Source organism: Mauremys mutica, chromosome 4 (genome assembly GCF_020497125.1).
Source record: "Mauremys mutica isolate MM-2020 ecotype Southern chromosome 4, ASM2049712v1, whole genome shotgun sequence".
NCBI classification, from domain to species: domain Eukaryota; kingdom Metazoa; phylum Chordata; order Testudines; family Geoemydidae; genus Mauremys; species Mauremys mutica.
Window position 1 is genome coordinate 139665499 of NC_059075.1, and position 22585 is coordinate 139688083.

The 22585-nt window shown below is 42.0% G+C and overlaps 1 protein-coding gene and 1 long non-coding RNA gene across 3 annotated transcripts; one reads left to right on the forward strand and one right to left on the reverse strand.

The window, feature by feature from the left end:
• Positions 1 to 5141: 5141 nt before the first annotated feature.
• LOC123369898 (polymeric immunoglobulin receptor-like) lies at positions 5142 to 14828 on the reverse strand. Of its 2 annotated transcripts, XM_045015952.1 has the most exons (11): positions 14723 to 14828; positions 13151 to 13531; positions 12481 to 12810; positions 11988 to 12317; positions 10888 to 11083; positions 10642 to 10764; positions 10394 to 10516; positions 8402 to 8520; positions 7564 to 7698; positions 6466 to 6531; positions 5142 to 5451 (listed from the first exon to the last, which is right to left on the reverse strand). In XM_045015952.1, the coding sequence occupies exons 1-10, from the start codon at positions 14757 to 14759 to the stop codon at positions 6470 to 6472; spliced, it is 1836 nt and encodes a 611-aa protein (XP_044871887.1). In that variant the 5' UTR covers positions 14760 to 14828; the 3' UTR covers positions 5142 to 5451; positions 6466 to 6469. The 2 variants fall into 2 exon arrangements, with proteins under 2 accessions (XP_044871887.1, XP_044871888.1); XM_045015953.1 differs by lacking the exon at positions 10642 to 10764.
• Positions 14829 to 15807: 979 nt separating this feature from the next.
• On the forward strand, positions 15808 to 19857 carry LOC123369899. The gene is made up of 3 exons (XR_006579179.1): positions 15808 to 15882; positions 17892 to 18075; positions 19695 to 19857. It is a non-coding gene; the product is annotated as an uncharacterized LOC123369899 (long non-coding RNA).
• Positions 19858 to 22585: the final 2728 nt, after the last annotated feature.

Here is a 22585-nt window from a genome sequence, read left to right on the forward strand (position 1 = left end):
TGCTGATGTGGTGTTTGTTTATTTACATTGTCGTTTACTTTTTGATTAAATGGTGCAATAGTACTCTGGTGGCAATGCAGTTATTATTGGACTACGTGATTACTCCAGGTGTGGGAGAGTGCATGTTTGTGACCAGCCCTCTCTTGACACCCATGATTAGGGGAAAAAATCTTGGAGCGGTTTTCGAGCTAGACTTAAAGAAATTCCTAGGCCTCTCCTCTTGCTGGCTGCTTGCTGGATGGGCTCCCAAAGTATGGACTTAACTGGGCCACCCACATAACAATGTCCAGCCATCTTCTTTCCCCCATAGGTTTCCACTGTTATATCCTTGGGGCAGCCGGTGTAGGAAGCAATCACTTGAGGCCAGAGAGCAGGCAGCTAACCAAAACCTCCATTTTATTTACAGATATACAGAGAGCTCACTCAGCTGGTTGAAACCGGCTGAGCTAACCCATAATAATCTAACTCAGTTGCCATAGCAACAAAAACCATGACAACCAAATACACAACATACACGGTGCAAGCTTTTCTGGGCCAGCTGCAGGAAAATGGCTTGCCTTCTTTCATCTGCCACTGGAGTTCCCAAATGGGGGCCCATGGAGCACATGCTGGTGGTCTGCAGGGAGCTGACTGATCACATGGTGTGTGTGGTTCCTCTTTCTCATTTCAAGCTGCTAAACTGGATTAAAAGAAGCTTAAAAGTACACTAAGAACATAAGAGCGGCCATAGCAGGTCAGACCAATGGTCCATCTAACCCAGTATCCTGTGTTCCGACAGTGGCCAATGCCTGGAGCTTGAGAGGGACTGAGCAAAACAGGTCATCATCAGATGATCCATCCCCTGTCACCCATTCCCAGCTTCTGGCAATAAGGAGCTAGGGATACTCCAAGCATGGGGTTGCATCCCTGACCATCTTGGCTAATAGCCATTGATGGACCTACCTTTCCATCCCCCTTCCATATTCAAAACCTGAGCATCTGAACTTTCCAAGATCCCTTTCCAAGGCCCTTAAACCCAGAGAGGTCCCTGGGGGATGCTGCTGTTTACATCTCTCCATTTTGAAAACTGGCCATTTATTACTACCCTCTGTTTTCTGTCTTTTAACTCTTTACTGACCCATGAAAGGACCTTCCTTCCCCAAGCACCCCATGAGTGCTTACTTTTCTTAAGAGCCTTTGGTGAGGGACCTTGTCAAAGGCTTTCTGAAAGTCCAAGGACACTATATCAAATGGATCACCCTTGTCCACATATTTATTGTTCCCCTCAGAGAGTTCTAACAGATTGGTGAGACATTTCCCTTTACAAAAGCCATGTTGACTCTTTCCCAACAAATTATGTTCATCTGTGTCTGAAAATTCTGTTCTTTACTACAGTTTCAACCAATTTGCCTGGTACAGAAATTAGGCTTGCCATCCTATAATTGCCAGGATCACATTTGGAGCCTTTTTAAAAAGTATGTACGTACTTTCCTAACGTTACAGTCACATGTAAGCAACCGCTGAAGTTCCCAGGGGCCTGTTAATTGATTAGCCATGGGAAGGCAAGTGGATTTCTCATCATGAATGGGATAGGATGTGTCCAGGGATCAGTCTCTCCATAGTGGCCCATGCTATGAAAAAAGTTTGAGATTCCCTGATTTTTAGATCAGGTCCTAAAAGGCTCAATTGAAATCCTAGGTACAGAGATTTCCAAAGACTCCTATGGGAGCTGGATTAGATCAATGGTACGGTGCTCTTTTATTCCAATTTTGGGAAGCAGACAGTCCCCTCCTCCTGGTGGGCCTTGGTATTTGCAATGTCACACATCTTCACAACACAGGCCCATCTGGAGATGGGGGAGGTGCAGTCCTGAACTGATGCGCTGCTAGCTGTTCAATCAAATACATTTCCCGCTCTGCATCTAAATAACTTGCATCCCCATACCTCAGCCCTCGTGTACTATGTGGAAGTTCATAGAGCTGAGATCTTCATGACTCACCTTTGGAGTCATGGTGCTATCATTCAGCAATGGTGACAGAACAGCCTCAAAGAACAACAAGATGAGATGGAAATAGAGGGGAGAGAGACAGGGAAGAAGAGAAGGGGAGGAATTATCCTGTGCCAGCAGGTTATTTTTTTCATGAAGACAAGTTACTTGCAGTTTGTATGAAGTGCACTTGATGGAGCTCATTCTGCTTAGTCACATTTGGTCATTTCCAGCCTCACTGCTCAGTGCTGAGAAAATTAGGAGATCTAAATTTGCTAGGGATCAAGTTTTTCAGCTCTTCAGAAAACAATGTCTTTCAGTCTTTTCCAAGAAGACCCATGTAGATGGCCCTTCCAAATCAGCAAAGCTCTGCAGGGGTGCAAGGCTACCCACCCACATAGCCCTGGTAGGGCTGTACTGTGTAAGCAGGCAGAGATTGCCCTTACTTGCATCGTATACAGTGCTGAGCAACTTGTGAGCTCTTAACAACTGAAAAGAAATAAACAAAACCTCTGCTGCCATCTTAACTATGGAGTCTTTACTGTTCCTCTATGAGAGGGCGGGATTAGGCAAAGATCTCTTGTTAAGTAAGGTGCTATCAGAAACCAAACCACATGGCAAACTAAAATGATAAAGTATCCCTTTATGAGGGATCAATCATTAATTTGCTCTCGGTATGGACTAATTGTTTTTAAACCATGATTTCATTTAAGCTGAAATGCAACCCTAAACTTTCACTATTCCTTTCCAGAGAGCTATGAGCAGAAAGTTGCCCAGATGTAGCAGAGGAATTGTCACCACACAATGGGAGCGCTGTTTAATTTTTAAACAACATCTAGGCCATCTTGTTTGGTTTCAGTCCTACCAAAATCTGGGCTCATTATTTCTCTGTGGCCATGAACTAGACTGCCGGATTTTTACAGGCTGTGGTCTACAGTGGCACTTTAGTTTCAGTTTTGCAGGCCAAGCTTTCCTATGGTGTGAAGGTTAATGTACAAGAGGCATAAACAGCTGGCTTCTTATTTTTATCCATAAAGCATAAGGAAATTTCAGGTTTCCAAAGAGCTATCCACAAGAGGCACAAACTGTGGATAAAACCTCCTGCAAAGTACCAAGCTTAAGAGTATTTGGCCATTCAGGGGACGGGACTAGATGACCTCTCGAGGTCCCTTCCAGTCCTACGATTCTATGATTTATAGGTGGCCCAAAACAGACTCACCTTAGTAGTGTAGATTATACCCATGCTGCTCTACCAATGTGTCTCAGCTATGAGCTGGAGGGCACCATGTGTAGGGAAGAATTTCAAAACATCTTATCAAGTATCAGAGGGGTAGCCGTGTTAATCTGGATCTGTAAAAGCAGCGAAGAGTCCTGTGGCACCTTATAGACTAACAGACGTCTTAATCCATTTGTCATGTTCTTTGTGATAGTTAAAGGCCTATCCATATTTCCACTAAAATTCTTGATTTTCAGGTGGTTTTGTCTTTTACATAAGAATTTGCTGGAGTTGCTATTAGAAAATATGAGGCTCTTTAAGATAACAAAATAGCTCAGCCCGACAGTTACAGGCTTGAGCCACGAATCACTGAATGGGGTTCTCTGGCCTTTGTTATGCAGCAGGTCAGACGGGGCAGTCATCACTGTCCTTTCTGGCCCCAAAAAATCAATGAATCTATTAATTCCCTGTGAGACTGAAATGATCCAGAGGTATTAATGGAGGGCAAAAGACACATGAAGACTTTGCTCCCTGAGCTCTGATGGAACCCCTAACCAGGGCTGGCAGCTGTAAATGCTGCAGACCACGTTGGTGACCGTTGGGGAGCAGATGGATTTTGTTCTCCGCTTATAATTTGTTTTCGTAGTATCTCAACTTCAAGCATTGTTTGTCCTGGCAGCAGACATTAGAGTCCCCTGTTGGAGGCAAGAGTTTTGCAGGGGGTGTTAGGTCTCCCAATCCCAAAGAGGTAGGGAAAGGATGACATTTCTTTTACTGTGGATTGGGTATCAACCCACCTTCCATGCAATAGGGTTGCATCTGCAAGGAACATTCAAGCCCTTGTTAAGTAATTCTATATGGTCTATGCAACAGCTTACACAGGATTAGCAGCTATCCAGACCCAGGGGTGTCTAAATTGGCCAGTTAAGCATAGAAAGGTAAAATGTTCAGGATTTGAGTATCAAAACAGGAACAGATTGGTGACCATTCACAGCAGCCATCCCGTCCCCATGTCACTGGTGCCAGGACAGAGGTTGCCTTTAGGTTTATTCTGTTCTGTCCTCGGACAAAAATTATTAATACTGTTGCAGCTACTTGGCCACAATTTACTTGTTTACATCTGCCCTCATTAGCACCTTCCATTAGCCATTTCCAATCAATCTCTTTTGTTTTGGATGTCTACATGCTTCTGCCCTATGCTGTCTTTCTTTCTCGTCGTCGTTTGCCCTGAGGAATAGAGTTTTTAAGAGCCTCTGTGACTGAATAGTTTGTAACTGGCACCAGGTTGGCATTTGAAGAGTGTGCAAAATGAATGCAATGCACACAGCGGGGGGTATGAAAGGGATGTTGCTGGGAAATCAACCCAGAAACTGGCCCGGTGACTCTAAATGAGCTGGAATTACCTGAGCATATTTACATGGCTTTAACTGACAAGGAAGTGTCCTCCTGCCAAGCTACAGGCTCCAATGCATTCTGGTTTCTCAGACAACAAACCTTAGCTGTTACTTCTCAGTCCCAAGTATGGTGTATAACATAGCACCTGGTTCACCCGTTAGAGCCAAGGACATTATTTAGGTCTGAGCTAAAGTCAGGCTAAAATGGTTTGATAATGAGTAGCTCTGAGGTAGAGCTGGATTAAAACCAGGGCCAGTTATCCAGATCCCCTGCACTTGCGTAACTTAGATATAATGAGTCTCAGATCTTAACTGCCTCTGGTTTTAGTTTTGCAAAACAAAACCTGACGGGTGAGGATTTTCAAAAGCCAAAACCACTCCTCAGTTTTTGCCCATCTCCAAGATAAATAAACAGTGTTTCGGTCTGTCGTTCATTCAGGCTAATGTGTCACATGGATGGTTCTGTGTTCCCCTTGCAGTCCCTACAGCTAGCCTTCAGTCATTAATGTTTTGCCTGTAGTATACGTTGCTCAATAAGAGTTACATAAATATCTTGGCTGTAAAATAGACATTTTATTCTCTGTTTAGCAAAGAGTCCAACTAAATGTGCAGTCTGTAGTTCTTCTGCACTTTATATAACATGCAGTTAAATGAAATGCATCCTGTTGCGGATGGGAATAAGCTAAGAGTTCAGCTGTGCGATCTGCAATTTATAGCGACGTCTATCTTGTAAGTCAGCTACTGAGTTTGTGAACACCATGATTTGGAGATAGGGAATCCTGCCCTATTTCCCTTGAGACTTCAGCAACTGGTACTTCATTGTGTGTAAGTGGCAGATGTAATTGAGAGAGCAACATTTTCCATTGGATGGATCCCTGCAAAAAAGAGAGGAAAAAATATTAGCTGCTATTGTCTCTGGCTAATATTTTCAGAAAAGATTTTGGGTGCTTCTATCTGTGGGTGTCCAACCTGAGATACCTTTTAAAAAGCACTTGTACAAGAGCTGGGTATTAGTATTATTATTTATTATTAATGGGGCCTGATTTTTCAGAAAGAGCTAAGCACCCACCCTCTAAAAATCAGGCCCTTTTAAGTTATTTCAAGATGGGCACCCAAAATCAATGAGAACTTTTGAAATTCTTGGCCTCTGGTCATGCTTTTTTTGACTCTCAAACTGTAAAATGTCATCATTGCTTTTGCTACTGATTGCTTCCCCCTCTCCAAAGCCCTAGATTTTAAGCAAATAAATTCTCTGTCTTGGATATTAGAAACCTCAAACATTAGGTTGAATAAAAATCCCTTGTAAAAACTATATCATTCTAAAATAAGGGCCCACAAACTATTGTAATTATGACTGACATTTTCCAAAGCAATTTTCAAAGGATTTGGATGGCTAATTCCCACTGAAAGTAACAGGAATTATGTATCCAGACTCCCTAAACAGCTTTGAAAATCTCAGCATACATCAATACAAGATGTGCTACCTACTTCTATTGAAGTCAGTGGAAGTTTTGCTATTGGCTTCATTAGGAGCACAAACATGAACAGGCCTCTATGCTTTGCCTGAAGTCTATGGTTGGGTCAGTGTAATGAAATTTTGCACTCTCTGGGCCAAATTCTCTGCTGGTATAAATGGTACACCAATTTTGGTGTTTCACCCATTTACACTAGTATGGAATTGGGCCCTATGTATTTTCACAAAATGTCATCAAATCACTATAACTTTCTTCCTGTTTTAACCATTCCCCAATGGAGAAGAGTAAATTTTACTGATATCAAATGCCACAAAATGGGGATCTCTTAAGGTTTTTCAATTATCCCAGCTGCTTCTTACAGGAGTTCCTCACCCAAGACCATTAACATTCTGAGAGAACCCCACTGTTTGTTACCTTGTTAGAAAAACTTAGAGATTTCATCTGGGCCACCCGGATCTTTCAACAGCCGTGAAGAATGTTCTGTGCACACGGAACAGAGGAGTTGAAATGATTGCAACATAATGAACAAAAAGGGTTTCTGTGTAGCCCTGTAATAGGTCACGAGCAATCAAATATTTTTAATTGACTGCAAACAGGAAAAGAGGGCACTCACTGGCTTTGAGTAAGCAATCCAACAATAATCTTAACAAGCAGCCTGATCCAAAGCCTGGTAAAGTCAATGGCTTAAAGACATATAATTAGGCAAAGAAATGAGGGAGTTGTTTTTGTTCTATTCAGGATACAAAATTACATTCATTAACCAGCACTCTACCTGCTGTATGAGGACGAATGTAGGATATTCAATTAAGGTCTAAGTTGGCAAACCCTCAGCATGGAACTCCCATTACTCCTATTCTTCCAGGAGAATTTTAACCTTAGATATATTTCTTGTCTATAAACTGGGCAAAACACTCACAATATAGTATGGGACACCACATACACGGTGTTATAGAAAATCCTAAAATAGCTAGACAGATACTAAGGTCGGGGGAAAGAGTTCAAGTGACTTCATTTAGCTCCCACTGAAATTAATGGGATTTGAGTGCCTGTAGGGTCCTTTTAAAAAAACCCTCAGCCTAACCGGTAAATGTGGGGATAAATTTAAGTATATATCAATAATCAGAAGTGGAATCAGGCAAATATGATCAGGCAAAAAGTAGAATAAATTCCAAGATACTCAAGGTGGTAAAAAATGTTAAGCTTTTGATATTTCAATAAAAAATTTTGCAAGAAAAAGTTCATTTTTTTCCCCAACTCACTTAGGGAGTGGTCCACATTTAAAAAAAACCCTGTAATTTCAATGAAAAATTTCCTGAAAAGTTTTGTGGGTGGGTTTGTGGTCTTGTGTTTGTATACATGTAGTGTGTGTATGTAACAATGTTTCTACATTTTTTGACCAGCTCTCCCTGGCTCTCGCTGACTGTGACTTTTGCACAGACTTTAGCTTTGTTTTTCACTGTCCTCTAACCAGGGAGATGCTGTTTGAGCACAGAATCCAGAATGTGTGTCTACCTTTGTCATGGCCCCTTGCAGGTTCACATTGCTTTGCTGGATCCATGTTTTCCTCCATCATTTGCTCTTTGCAGCACTTTAAATCAGTCAAGGTTACTGTTGCTTCAAGGTTTCTCACAGCACTTCTGTTCATCTCTAAAAAGAGATACAAAGATGCCTGTTGACTTCAGTAGACATATGTTCAGGCCTATAGTTTCCTGTTGTTGTGTTCCTTGTGAGTGAATAAGATATAGCTGCCAGACACTGCAGTAATTAAAGTTCTCTTTCAGTTTCTAAATTTATCTCTTATAAGACAATACATTCTTCAGTGAGATTTAACAGCATTTTCGTGTCCTGGTGAAGGATACCAACACAGAACATCTGCAGGTAATGATTATTCTAGTAAATTTTTGCACCATTTGGAAAGGAGCTGCTGTGCTATGGGTTTGTATCAAAGAGCAAGCGGTGTGCCTCTTATTCTGCACCATTAAAGACAATAGGAGCTTTTGTCATTGACTCCTATAAGCGAAGGATCGAGCCCTTTATACTCCTAATTTTCCAAATCACAATGGAACGATAAAGCTGTGATGTTTGTTCCCTGCATGAAGATCAGGCTTTGCTTCCTGTTTGAATGATCTTTACTTTAGATTAAAAGCAAGAAAGAACAAAAGCGAAGTCTCCTTGGGAGAGTTCACTGTGTATGTGTCTGCTGTGACAGGCTGCATTGAGCTGAATACAAAATGCCTGTTTCTGCAAAGGGCAGTTTTGAGAGATTTAGAGGTGTTGCACACAGAAACCCAAGGCACATGGCTAAACACAACACAAAAACCATCAGCCGAGGGTTGCTGCTCTGACTTACCCTTCTTCTTGTGAAGCTTGACTTTAATAAATATAAGAATAATAATAGCAACAAGAAGCAGCAGCACAATGATGGCTGGTATCACAACTTGAAGCAGTTGCAGTTTACTGGTTGATGAGCTGGAAAGATAAAGCACCAGGATTAAATGTGATTTAGTGACGGGGATTGTGCGCATGAAGGTGCCTTAACGTTGGCTGGGTTTGCATGTAGCACAGTTGCTTGCTGCAGGCTGAAACGTGAACCAAAAAAGTGGTAACTGCTCAACCTGAATCAAAGGAGAACAGTTAACAAAGCCAAGTGGCGAATAAGCCATTAGATTTGGAGTTCGATTCTGAGCAAGTCCTGTCTGTAGCTACTCGTGGCTGTGCCCCTCTCAGTGGAATTTATAGTGCTGGCTGAATTCCCCCCTGCAGAATGAAATCTCACTGCTCCCATTTTGCAAGTTCCTAGGTTTGATTACGGCTCTCTCTGTATAGGTTCTTACACCGTTCCCATCACCATGGTATCAGAGCCCCTCTGACTACTGTCGCTGTGCAGAATCTATACAGGTACAGTCAGACTGGAAATCTCAAGAGCGCCACATGCACAGAGTAAATTATGTTTGCCACTAAATAGAAATCTGGGATTTCAATCCATCAGAATGACATCTTGCCTATAGATTATAATGGACAACCCCCAATCACACAGGGGGTGTTGGAATGGCAAGAGTGCTCTTTTGGAAGATGGTGCTGCTTGTATTCAGCTCTAGGGGAAGCAGGAGCTGTGGTGAGAGGCTCTGTCTGTGTTACATTTTATGGGATTTATTATACAATGTGGTCTTGCCTCAATCCTTTTGGGTACTGCGTACGTAATGCTACCATATATTTTCTCCCTGGCGAATCCCCAAAGCTCCTTACAAACAGGTAAACAAACTACAGAAGGGAAATCCGTTCACCCACCACTGAAATGTAACAGTTGTTCACAGCAACATTACATAAACAGTTTGGGACAGGAAGTGAAGAAAAATATTTACACCCAGTTAAAATTATTGGGAGGATATAAGGAAGCAGAAACTTAGCCTGGACACTGGGCTTAGCAACTGAAGAAAAGTGACATGGAATCATTGCTGACCACAGTGGCACCTCCTCCAAAACCAGCGCTTGCCAAAGCACAGCCTCCCCCAGCACCCCAGTGGGGAATTGATTGGCTACTGACTCAAAGGGAGGCATGGCACCTACTGAATCACCCACATCACTTCCTGCAGCACTGAAGTTTCCCTGCAGATTTCCTCTCCCGATACTAATCATAGGAACATAAGAATGGCCAGACTGGATCTGACCTGTGGTCCATCCAATCCACTCTCCTGTCTATGGTCCTCTGCAGATGTTTCAGAGGAAGATGCAAGAACCTTGCAGTAGGAGGACATGGGATAATCAGCCTCCCATATTATGTCTCCTCTTAATCCGTTATAGAGATTGGCTTAGGCCCTCAAGTATGAGGTCTTATACCTCTTTTTAAAATTGGTTTGCATTAATTATATTATATTATCTGTATAAATGTTCAATCCCTTTTTTACATCTTGCTAACTTATTTGGCCTTAACAACATCCTGTGGTGAGATGTGCCACAGTCTAATTACTTTTTCACACAATGTGTTTTTCCTTTTATCAGTTTTGAATTTGTCACCTTTTAGTTTCATTGAAGGCCCCCCTGGTTCTTGTGTTCTGAGACAAGGAGAATAGAAGCTCCCTATCTCTCTCCTCTGAAGATATGTTGTTTTTATAGACTTTTATCATATCCCTTATTAACCATTTCTTTTCCAGTCCAGCCCGGCTTAGTTTCTTATCCCATCAGATCTCCTAGCACAAGGTGGAATTGCTGCAGGATCAAGTATTTTTCTATTTTCTTCATATAAAGTATTTTAAATTAAGTGAATCCAAATAATCTGAATAGACTTGGTGTAAATTGACATTGTCAATGGTGATTGGGGTAAGAAACATGTTTGTTAACTTACCTTTCATAGATTGCATTGCTAAAGGTTACAAATCTGTCTTCAGGGGTTGTTTTTTCCAATATTCCCTCTGTGACTCTGCTCATGGGATAGGTCTGATTTATGACATTTACATGAGTGGGGATGCTGTGGAGAGCAGATGTTGACAAAAGTATTTTAAATGAAGTGAATCCAAAGAATCTGAATAAGAATCTGGTGTAAGTTGACATTGTCAATGGTGATTGTGATAAGAATCATGTTTGTTAACTTACCTTTCATAAACTGCATTGCTAAAGGTTACAAATCTGTCTTCAGGGGTTGTTTTTTCCAATATTCCCTCCGTGACTCTGCTGGTGGGATATGTCTGACTTATGACATTTACATGAGTGGGGATGCTATGGAGAGCAGATGTTGACAAAAGTATTTTAAATTAAGTGAATCCAAAGAATCTGAATAGACTTGGTGTAAATTGACATTGTCAATGGTGATTGGGGTAAGAAACATGTTTGTTAACTTACCTTTCATAAACTGCATTGCTAAAAGTTACAAATCTGTCTTCAGGGGTTGTTTTTTCCAATATTCCCTCCATGACTCTGCTGGTGGGATATGTCTGACTTATGATATTTACATGAGTGGGGATGCTGTGGAGAGCAGATGTTGGTGATACTGGGCTCACAGATGCAAATGGTACTGGAGCTAGTGAAGAGAATGATTCTAACAAAGAAAATAAATAATTTCAGGGCTTGAATATTTACCCTTTGCGCGTCTGACATTTTTTAACTGTGAAATGCACAGTGCATCCTTCCTGGTAACATTTTTCCACCCTTTTCATTTCACCTTGCAATCTGTGTCATGGACAAACATGCAGCACAAAAGGGACCACGTCTTTTTCACTGTGGCCTTTGGCTGTATAGAATATTACGTATAAGTATTAATGAAATCCATGATCACTTTTGGCAAGTCAGACACTTTTGCTAAAGGTCACTATTTCTACCATCTATTATGTAGAAATGTAAAATGGATACAGCATCCCTATTGCTGAAGTAGTGACTTCAGTTATTGATTGTTTGGGGTTTTTTTAATGTAGGGTCTAATATCCAAATTAATATTAGATAGAGGGAAACATCTCTATCTTTTTTCTACATTGAGGGTCTAAAGACTGAAAAGTATTTTTCTGACAAAACTTGTGTTATTTGTGCCTTAAACTGGGGTGTGGAGGTGAAAAAAACTAACTCACTGACCCAATAGGGGGATTATTAAAAAATGGAGGTTCAGAAATAAGTTTGTCAGGTGATCTTCAAAGCAAGAGCTCTGTCTATCTCTGTGTTTGTCTGGCACCTACCACAGTGGAACCCTGATCCTGACTGGGTACTACAACAATATAAGAAGTAAATAATAACAACAATATTTAATATGATTTCTCTTTAGGGAGAGCTTTTCAAAGGCATAAAGTATAGATAAACATCCAACTTCCATTGAAAGCCAGAGGGAATTGGGCACCAAACTTTTCTTATCACCTGTGGCTGGGAGGGACACATGGAGTATGATAGGTGAGAATAAAAGAGAGAGAAAGAAGGAGGTATTAATCCCAATGGGCAAAGCCCCTCAAATCACATACCCTTTTGAACGTGTAACTTCATGGAGGATGTTTGTTCTGTGTCTCCATCTTTAGCCCCACACCAGTACCATCCTGCATCCTTTTCTTCCAGATGGCTCATCACTACCGTGAAAGTCCCATTTTCCGGGTCATCACTGATTATCCGAATTCTTCCTTCAAATGCATCCTGTAAAAATCCACTGGTATTCGACACAAGGGAGCATCCAGCTTCCTTCCAGCTGCACCAGTATTTCATCTCATAATTCCGTTGCGGATCATAGTGGCACTTGGCAAACACCAAGCCTCCTTCAGATCCATTCAGGAGCCTGGGTTCCCTGGGAAGGGTTGATTCTACAGGTTGAGAATATACTGGGTTAGCCTTACAGACTCTTTAACTGAATTCCCAACAAACACATGTTGGTTTTTGGGACCATGAATGTAAATACAGTGCTGCTAGCAAATCTCTATCTACAGCATCTTCTAAAAATTAATTGATCTTTCTTTCTAGGCTTACCTTCAGTCACTTGTAGAGCTATGGTTCTCGCACTTCCAGAGTCACCAAGCATGGCCATCCCACACTTATACAGTCCAGAGTCCTCTTTTTTAAGTCTGTTTATCAAGATTTTGAAAGTACCAGAGCTTTCTTCAGAGGTAATAGAGATCCTTCCCTCATAATTCGTGGCCACATAACCATCAGAGTCCACTATGACAGAACAGCCAGTTTTTCCCAGTTTGCACCAGAATTTCTTTCCACCGCCTTTGACATTTTCAGGTTGGCATTGTATTGTTACTGATCCTTTGAGCTTCCCAAGCACAAGCTCTGGTGATTCAGATACATTAGAACCTGTTTGAATAGAACATACCAAAACATCTTAATGCAACTCCTATTTCATGTGGAACAATTTCCCTTTTTCTTCATCTTAAATTTCTTAACAGCTGTTTCAGTAAAATCTGAGTGCTTTGTAGAAAAAAAAGTTCTAATCCTACAGGTAAATAACAAGGTCTTAGCAAGGGGATGGGAAGGTATGAATAAGAAGTCAAAGTTGGTGCAACAACCACTGTCTTAGGTTGAAATACTCATGAGTCAACACTTAGGACAGTGGTTCCAAAGGACTCTGTAAATGTGGCACCAGAATATTTCAAGTCTGGTGTTGCAGACTCCGAAGAGAGATTTGGGTCTGTACCTTTTGCAATCAGCCTGTTGTGAAGATCCCCAGCTACTGTACTTTCCAAAACTGTTAGATTCATGCTGAAGAATAAGGCTTTGTTGCTATTGCCGATGCCACATCTGTAAGCCCCAGCGTCATTCTGCTCCAGCTGTGTTATTTGTATTGCGAACGTGCCATTTTTAGGGAAGTCAGTGATGGATGCTCTGTCTCTGTAGTCTTCAGAGATGAAAGGGCTGGTAGAAATGATGGTGTTGCAAACTCTTCTGGCTCTTGATATTTTACACCAATATTTTCTGTCATGTCTGTTGGCTTTAGTCGGTCGATAGAAACATTTGATAGTGACTGATCCTCCAACCTCACCTGTCAAAAGCTTTGGTCCATATAAGGCACTTGAAACTTGTAAAAAAATGTAGAACATGCATTAGCCAATTAGAGGGCCAGAGCCTCAGCTGGTGTAAGACAGCATGAAAGTCAGTGGAGTCTTACTGATTTTCACCAGCTGAAGATCTGGCCCAGAAAGTGTCATAGTTATTCTGGATAATGTATGTTACTGTAGATCAGATCCAGGTCTCTCAAATCTCCTGTTTATTAAACTTTGCTTTAGAGGATAAAAGATTGGATAATACCCCTTGTTGGCATTGTGTATCAGCACATAGCCAAAAACTCTGAGCTCCTACTCAAATATTGCACAGTCTTTAGCCAGGTAAAACTATTAATGCCAACAGGAATTTTGCCTGAGTTAAAAGCTGAGTGATGCATGCAGTATTTTGGCCATACAGATTATGAGCTATATTTAGTGATGAGCAAACCCCAAAATAATCATAAATAGTTAGTATTTACAAGGCCTGTTGTGCCCCTGCCTTGCAGCCTGTGTTGTCATTGACATCTGTATAAAATGCTTCCAAATCTGAATTCTCCATTCATGGCAGTAGTAACATTTTACACCTACTTTGCAAATGTATCTTTCCATTGGCTTGTGGGCTTTTGACCAGGCCTCAAATGGAGATACAGGGCTTTCTGCCCGGTTACCCCACATCTTGTGTAGTCATTTATACCAGTGTAACATGGGTGGGAAACACTATCCTCATCTGAAATCTTTTCATACCCCTTTGCACTGATATTAATGGCTGCACCAGGTGCAGGGCAGTGGAGAATCAGGCATTTAATCCTGAAAGCACTTTACAATTCACTAATTTTCACAACACCCCTGTTAGAGAGACAAGGTGGGTGAGGTAATATCTTGTATTGGACCAACTTCTTCTCCAGAGCGCTGTGTAGCTCAAAAGCTTGTCTCTCTCTCTCACCAACAGTAGTTGGTCCAGGAAAGGATATTACCTCACCCACCTTGTCTCCCTAATATCCTGGGACTGACACAGCTACAACAACACTGCATACAACACCCCTGTTGGACAGGTAGGTGTGTCTTTTATCCATTGTGCAATGGGGACATATGACTCCAGCAGCCCTGCATAAGGCTTAATGTTCCCTCATTTTAAAGCCAGATTTACCTTTGTCCCCTGCAAGTCTGGCATTCTCTCACTTTTATTATGGTGATTTGCATCAGGAATGTAGTTCCCAGCTACTCACCTTGTAGCAAAGTTAATAAAACAATGAAGACAGCCATGTTTAATCTCCAAAAGGCGTTCACAAGGCAGACATCTGAATTTGACTCTGGATGTTTAACTCAAGATGCCCTTTCAGATTCAGGTGGAAATCTGAAGTCCTGACTTTTTCCTTTTACCTGTCATCAACCGTAAGGAAAAACAGATAAATGTTACTGGGATTTTCCAGGGACTGTATAGAAGTGAGGCACCCAAACTGCACTGGAATTTCAATGGGAGCCAGACATCTAACTCCCCAACAGGGCTCTGAAAATCTGAGCCAGTGTGAAATGTCACAGACCCAATGGGTGGATGTTTGTTGAGGATAATACTGCTTTTGCGCTTGCATCCAAGGATCTCAGAGCCCTTTTTGCATAGAGAAGCAACTTGCCCAAAGTCACACCGTGAGCCAGTTGCAGAGCTGGGACTAGAACTTAAGTGTCTTGCATGCCAGTCTCTGAGGCTCCATGGGTCTGCTAGCTCCTGGACAGCTGTGTGTCCACACTGCCACCTGCAGTGAAATAGGGAACAGCAGCCCATGAGTCCTACAGCTTCAAGCACCACCAGCTATCCCACCCATGGCAGTCATGACTGGTGGAGCCTACTGTGTTCCCTGATTGGCCCAGGCACACTATTTTAGGTTTAGGGAAAACACCTGGAGACTGTCTGTGCAGCTAGCGGGCTCCCTGGCTTGCAGCTGCAACAGACCTTACTGCATGCTCCTGATCCCTTGCCTTGTTCCTGGCTCCTGATACTTAGCCTCGGTCCCCGGTCCCTTGCTCTGCACCTGACCCTGCACCATCTCCCTGTTCCACTAACCCAGCTTCGGCAGGCTCACATGGCTCTGACCCAGCTCATCGACCTCAACTCACACCTGATTTTATGGCATGAAATTGATATGTATTGCTGCGCCTGGGCTTGAACCTCTAGACTGAATTTGGACCCCATTCTCAAGTCCTCTCCAACCCAGGCCCTGGCCTTGACCTGTGTCCTAGTAGAATCTGGTCTAGTGATTACAGCTGTCTTATTGCATGCTCAGTTCAGAAAATAAACAACTTTTTTTATTTGTACAGTGATGGACGTGGACAATATGCAAACAACACCAACCAGGAACTAAACCCATGGCGGAGGATTTACAGAGTGAGGGTAAGAGCTGGTGCTGCCTTTCACAGTAGCACACATACTGAACAAATGCAGCATAGCGGTATAGAATCAGAGAGCTTTCAGTATTGTTCTGAAGACGAGAGATGAGGCCTGGTGAATATTGAACAATAATAATACTTAGCTCGTATACAATGCTTTTCATCCAGAGAGTGACCAAAATATCATTATCCCCATTTTCCAGATGGGGATACTGAGGCACAAGGGGGCATTATCCAGCAGATCAGTGGTAGAGGCAGGACTAGCCCCCAGATCTCATGAGTCTCAGTCCAGTGGTGTAACCACTTGACCACCTTGGGATGGGAGGCTGTTTTAGGACAGGAAGAGAGAAAAGTGAGAGGCAAACAGGTTGAACTTGTATGTTCCTGGCATTGAGTGATGTTCAGTTTCTCAGGGAAGCACAAATCTGCCTAAATAAGGGCTCTAACTGGCCTTTCTGGGTCCGCAACCAGCCAAAGCTGTAGAGACGAAATTAAAGATTATCAGATCAGCAAACTCCAGCAGAAACAGCAGGTGGTGCTTTGGGGTTCCCCAAAAGTTCCGTACCAAGGGGAGATTGTCTTTTATTTATGATCTGCAAAAAAATAACTCTCTTCCTCCCCTTCACTTCTTGTTGGAATTTTTTGGACAGCTTTGCTGCCACTTTTAGCACTGAATCAAGACACTGTTCATGAATCCAACTCCCCGCTTTGGGGCAGACAGCGTTTGGAGTTACTTCCTCACTTGAGTTAAAAATTCACTCGCTGATGTTTCATTCTGAACAGGCTTTGTTACAGTTCTTGGCTCAGAAGTTGCTCAATCAGTGCGGTTAAAAACATCGCTTCCTACAGGCACACAATGAAGGTGAACATTTGTAGTTGTGAGGTTAGTTAGGTCACCTCAAAGCATTTCTGGAGGCAAGAAAAGGAAAATGAAAAGGTTGTTAAATCCATAGTTGAAACCAACCATGGGTTTGGGCTATGGCAAGAGTATTTAGCCACTTCTGTAAAGCAGTTGTCATGAAAAGTTCTAAAGGCTCATGGATCTTCTTATTGTTCATGGCAGGTATGTGCTTGTGTTCTAGGCATGTCTCTTTGAAACATGAATAGAATATCAGTGCCATAAAGGAACTCCACCACATGTTCCAGTACAGGACTGGAACACAGCAGTGAAGTGGCTAAGTATTATCGTGCCCCTTGACAAAGGGGGAAACTGAGGCACAGAGAAGTAAAGTGACTTGCCTAGAGCCTCTTGCAGAATGGAGAATAGACCCCAGGAATTCTGACTCCCAAGTCTATGCTCTAACCATTAGACTTTGCTGCCTCTTTGTCCATGGAATTTCCTGCAACAACCAATGTTAGGGAAGGTGCAAGTTGTTAGAATGGAGGCAGATTAAAAATATTTATCAGTTAGCGTCACTTAGCTAAAAATTCAGGTATAATACATCAGCAAAATTAACCTCTTCCTCTTCTGAGATCCTTAGACAGGTTCAAAACGAGAGCGGAACGGGTGGTGGTGGTGATGAAGGGGTATTGCAGATAAAGATGGGACAGCCAAAACTCTGGGTCTGAACACCACTGAACTTGGAAACCCAGATGAGATTTTTGTGTCTTGTTCTCTTCTCTTATGATGGTGTGGACTCAGTTCTGCCCTCTGCTGTGCTCGGGCCCAATCCAACTCCCTCCCTATAATGGCTACAAGACATGGGAAGGGACATACTATAGGGAGTCTGACCCCACACAAAAGCAGCGGCGCAGGGTCCTTGGTCTGTAGGATAATGCAAGGGGCTGAGCCAGTCTGAGGCACCAGTTACCATATTCTATGCCACATGGTCTACAGGGTAGGATGCATGTCCCCACCAAGCCAAGCAGCTGCTATACTGCCACCAGCAATAAGTGCTGCTTGCCATGCATGTTGCTCCTGCTCAGTCATGTGAACTTAGCTCTTGCTACACTGTAATAAGCCAATGAACCATGTGCAATGGGGCTGGGGAAATGTGTTCTTCTCTTTTTTAGGCCACATGCTGAATTGGTTGTGATGAGGCAGCGGGAACAGGGAGTAGGAATCATCCTCACTTAACCCCTTGTTTGCAGTTCATGGGACACCAAATACAGCTCCACTGGCCACCTACTTCTTCATTTCATTTAATCTCATCTCTCTCTGTTTCTCCCCTGGGCCAATGCTGCCTTCAGTACAAAGGTAAATAGCCCCGGGGAGCTTTCATTACATGAGGCAAAATCAACCTCATTTTCATCCAAACAAAATTGCATGGCTGCCCAAGAGGCTATCTGAGCTGCCGAGTTATTCAACAGCCTCAAGGTCCAAGTTCGTAGTAGCCGGGGGGGAGGGGGAAGGGTGCACCGATTTTAAAAGAAATGAATCCAACTGGGTGAGGTTCTTTGGCCTGCGTTAAGCAGGAAGTCAAAGCAGATGATGATAATGGTGCCTTCTGATATTGAAATCTATGATACCAACCAGCATCAAAAGGCTGTTTCGTGAGTAAGCCAGAGCCATGGGCCAAATTGTGGTCCAACGGATGTCAACTCACGTTGATTTCAACAGGACCAGGCATTAGCTCTTGGTCCCTAACAATGGACATTGTAAATCTGGTCTGGCAGCATCGCTGCAGGAGTCACTTGGTAGTTAGCACAAAGTGTATTGCAAATAGAGACCAAGGACACCCAATTCATATCCAGATTTCAAAGGCACCCAAAGTTCAGCAGGTTCAGGTGCAAGGTTCTGGTTTGGACTCAACTGCAACTGAAGATCTGTTGAGATTTGCTGCAAAATCTCATGAGAGTAGCCACTGGTATTTTGTTCATGTTGATGAAGCTATCACATACTGGCATCGTCTGTTTGTTAAAGTTCAGATATGGTGCCTATTGCCATGGCAGCTGGGCACCTCACAACTGGCTTATAAATAAACAAGTTTAAACTAGTATAGCTCAGCAAAATGGGTGACTAAGAAAAAATCATCATCGTCAGAAACCCCTTGCTACAGGAGTAGCCGGCTAATTAATTAAAAGTATTAATTTTATCCCATGCCATGATGATCACCAATCTTGGGGTCCAGAAAGGGTAAGGGTCCTTTACCAAGAGAGGAAGAAAAGGGATGAGTTTACAGGTAGAGAGACACACCCCACTTAGTCTTCCTGAAAAAATGTGTATCACATTACCATCCAAAATAAGCCATTTCTTCTTTTTATTGCACAGCACCAGTGACATTTAGTAATTCTGAATGATGCTTTGCACAAGAACTTCCAGTATCAGGGTAATTTTTAGCAAAATGGAGCAAACTGCATTAAAAATCACGACAGTGCCATTACTAGAGTTTACAATGATCTATCTGGCTATATCTGACTATATATTATACACATCACTGCAGTATCATCATTAGTTTCATATCCATTTCATATTGTATAACTACAGTTAGTTAGTGATGGCTGGTCAGACCCAAAGGTGTGTAGGTGAAAGTGACATGTGGAGTGCCAATTTATAGTGGTAGCCAGAAATAGTGCATTGAATACAATAGACCACACCTACCATTCTACCCTAAGGAAACGCTCTTCTGCACAGATTGGCAGTAGATTAACACTTTTCTCCAAGAACAAAATGATTTTACCTACCTTAAGTTACCGTGAATCTTTACTGTAGACTTTCTCCTATGCCACATCCCAAGATGGATTTAGACACCTGAGGGCTCTCCCACCTGGCAGCTTAGTTAGTATGTGTTCAGATCTTGATGTTTATTCCAATTTTTTATAAATGTCCAAAACTTACATATGGACCTATTAAACTTTTCTTCTTCTCACATCCAGGCCCCTGGAATAGTTTCCCTTCGAGGCTGCTATCACAGATTTGCCACCAAGAAGGTATCAGAAGTGATTGAAGAACTTGACAGGAATGCGAGAAGTGCCATCAGCACATGGGATGTGGAACCCCAAACTTCTTCTTATGTATTTGGCTCCTTTGTTCACAAGTGTTAATGAGGTAATAATTTTTTTTTTAAAAAAGAGAAGTTATGATAAGAAACAGCTAGGATGAAGGAGAGGAATTCCCCTGCTGTCTGGGTGACTGACAGATGTTTTAACATGAAGCAGCCTGTTCTTCTCCATAGCACAGAGTCTAATATCCTTTTAGATCTGATCATGTTACCAACCCAAGATTCTAATGTGAATTCATTCATTAACTTCTTTTAATGGAACCTTTCAGCATCTTTTCTCTGCCCCCACCCCCAAATCTGCACTTCAAATGAAAGAGAACATATTAACTTCCTAAAGTGCACCATTATTATTGTTATTGTGGTAGCACTTAGGAGCCCTAGTCATGAACCACGATTCCACTGTGCTAGGTGCTGTACAAACACAGCACAAAAAGATGGTCCCTGCCCCAAAGAGCTCACAATCTAAGTAGAGTGACTACTACATTGAGAGCACAGCATGAATATTGCCTCTTGATATCACAGATGCTGCATAACAAACACCAGTACCTGGAAACAATCCCTTTTACTGAGCAATTTGAGCCTATTTTTAAGCATGTCTAGCATCCAAGTGCAGGTTTCCAATCTAAACCACATGCAAATGCCCAGCAGATCAAAACTGATATTCCTGGTAAATTCATGTGATCTCCTGGCGGGTAATCTTTAAAGGAATTTTAATGCACACCCAGAAGAATATTGAGTGAAATCCTTAAATTGAAACCAATGAGCAATTAGGGGTTAGCACAGGGGTAGGCAACCTATGGCACGTGTGCCGAAGGCAGCACGTGAGCTGATTTTCAATGGCACTCACACTGTCCGGGTCCTGGCCACCGGTCCAGGGGGCTCTGCATTTTAATTTAATTTTAAATGAAGCTTCTTAAACATTTTAAAAACCTTATTTACTTTACATACAACAATAGTTTAGTTATATATTATAGACTTATAGAAAGAGACCTTCTAAAAACGTTAAAGTGTATTACTGGCACGTGAAACTTTAAATTAGAGTGAATAAATGAAGACTCGGCACAGCACTTCTGAAAGGTTGCTGACCCCTGGTTTAGCATGTCAGTTTTACCCAACAAGGGGACATCCCCTTGACATTGTAATCCATGCAGTAGTATAAGTATTGACTATTAGATTCATGTACAACCAGTGTTTGTACTGCTGGTAAAAACCATTCCCCCTCCCCCTGTGCTTCTAGTCCCTCTGCAGAGCTGCCATCCTTGGGACTAACAGTTCCTCATCTGTAAAAATGGAGATACTAGACCTATCTCCCCAGGGTGTTGTGGGGATAAGAACATAAGAATGGCCCTACTGGGTCAGACCAAAGGTCCATCTAGCCCAGTATCCTGTCTGTGACAGTGGCCAATGCAAGGTGCTTCAGAGGGAGTGAACAGAACAGGTAACCATCAAGTGACCCATCCCCTGTCGCTCATTCCCAGCTTCTGGCAAACAGAGGCTAGGGAAACCATTCCTGCCCATCCTGGCTATTAGCTATTGATGGACCTTTGATAAATACATTAAAGACTATGAAGTGCTTTGAGAGCTACTGATGAAAAGCAAAATAGAAGAGCTAGGTGCTATTTTTTTATTATTGGATGAAATTAAGCAAAGTAAAATTCAGTCAATATATCACCAAAAATTTTTCTAGCAGTGAGATCTGTTAGACTGTAGAATAGTCTCCCAAAGCAAGTCCCAGTCTTTGAGTAATTTAAAATAAAATAATTGATAAAATGCTATAAGGAACAATCCTGCAATGTCAGAGGGATGAAAATGATGATGTAGCAAGTCTTTTCCATCTCATTTCTGTGATTTTTAGTCAGCATTCCAAGGGCATCTCCAGGGAGAACACAATCCACCTCCAGATTTGTTCAGATTTAAATAATAATTTTAAAAGACCTCCTTCCAAGGGTCTAAATATCCTATCACATCATTAATAATACAATAAAATCCTAGCAGCGTTAAAATAACCATTTAACTCAGCCAGCCAGCCACCAAAGAAAGCCCCAGGAATGTTTGGCGATGGACAGAGACTGATGACGAATCATATGAGACAATCAGCGTTCTTCAATCAGTTCTATTTATTATGGGAAGTGCAAGCCACACAATCTCAACAACATGAGACAATTGCCTGCAGCCATCCCATGGCAGGTGGCGAAGACTTGTGCATTCCAAGCTAGTCAGTTACAGACATGCTAATGAAATAAAATCATATTAGAGCATTGCAACATAGCCCAACTGAACCAATCGCCAGAAGACAGGGTTAAGAAATAAGAGAAGCAAAGAGCATAATCCCAAAGTGCCATGGACTTCATTTGAAAATATCTTTTGCCTGGCTCAGTAACTGAGTTTGAATTATTCATGTAATTTTTATCATGGTGCATTTTATATGTTGCTTGTTTGGTTGCTTTAATGTTGTTTTGTGGGGTGGGTTCACATTGTAAAAAGGTGCCATGCAAAGAAAATGTATTTAGTTATTTTTAATTAAAAAAATTAAACCCAAGGTGACTGTGACTGCGCTGCACTGACAAAGCTCAGACATTTATAATGCCAGGGTTAACATGGTTACTACTGCAATTTAGTTTTGACAGGTACATTTTAATGTGTGATTGCAGCTAGAGTAATGATAATACTCATTTCCTACTGGGAATTGGAGAGAGAATTAAGAATGAGTCATTCATACCCACATAATTTCAGATTAGCTCTAAATAAATTGCCTTAATTAAGAAG

Excerpts from the sequence above, each read along its gene's own strand:
- LOC123369898 (XM_045015952.1), bottom strand. The coding sequence starts at position 14,759 with ATGGCTGTCTTCATTGTTTTATTAACTTTGCTACAAG. Across the intron at positions 10,517-10,641 it reads AGCAATGCAGTTTATGAAAG|CATCCCCACTCATGTAAATG; the intron begins GTAAGTTAACAA and ends TGCTCTCCACAG. Across the intron at positions 8,521-10,393 it reads AGCAATGCAATCTATGAAAG|CTCATCAACCAGTAAACTGC; the intron begins GTAAGTTAACAA and ends TTATCTTTCCAG.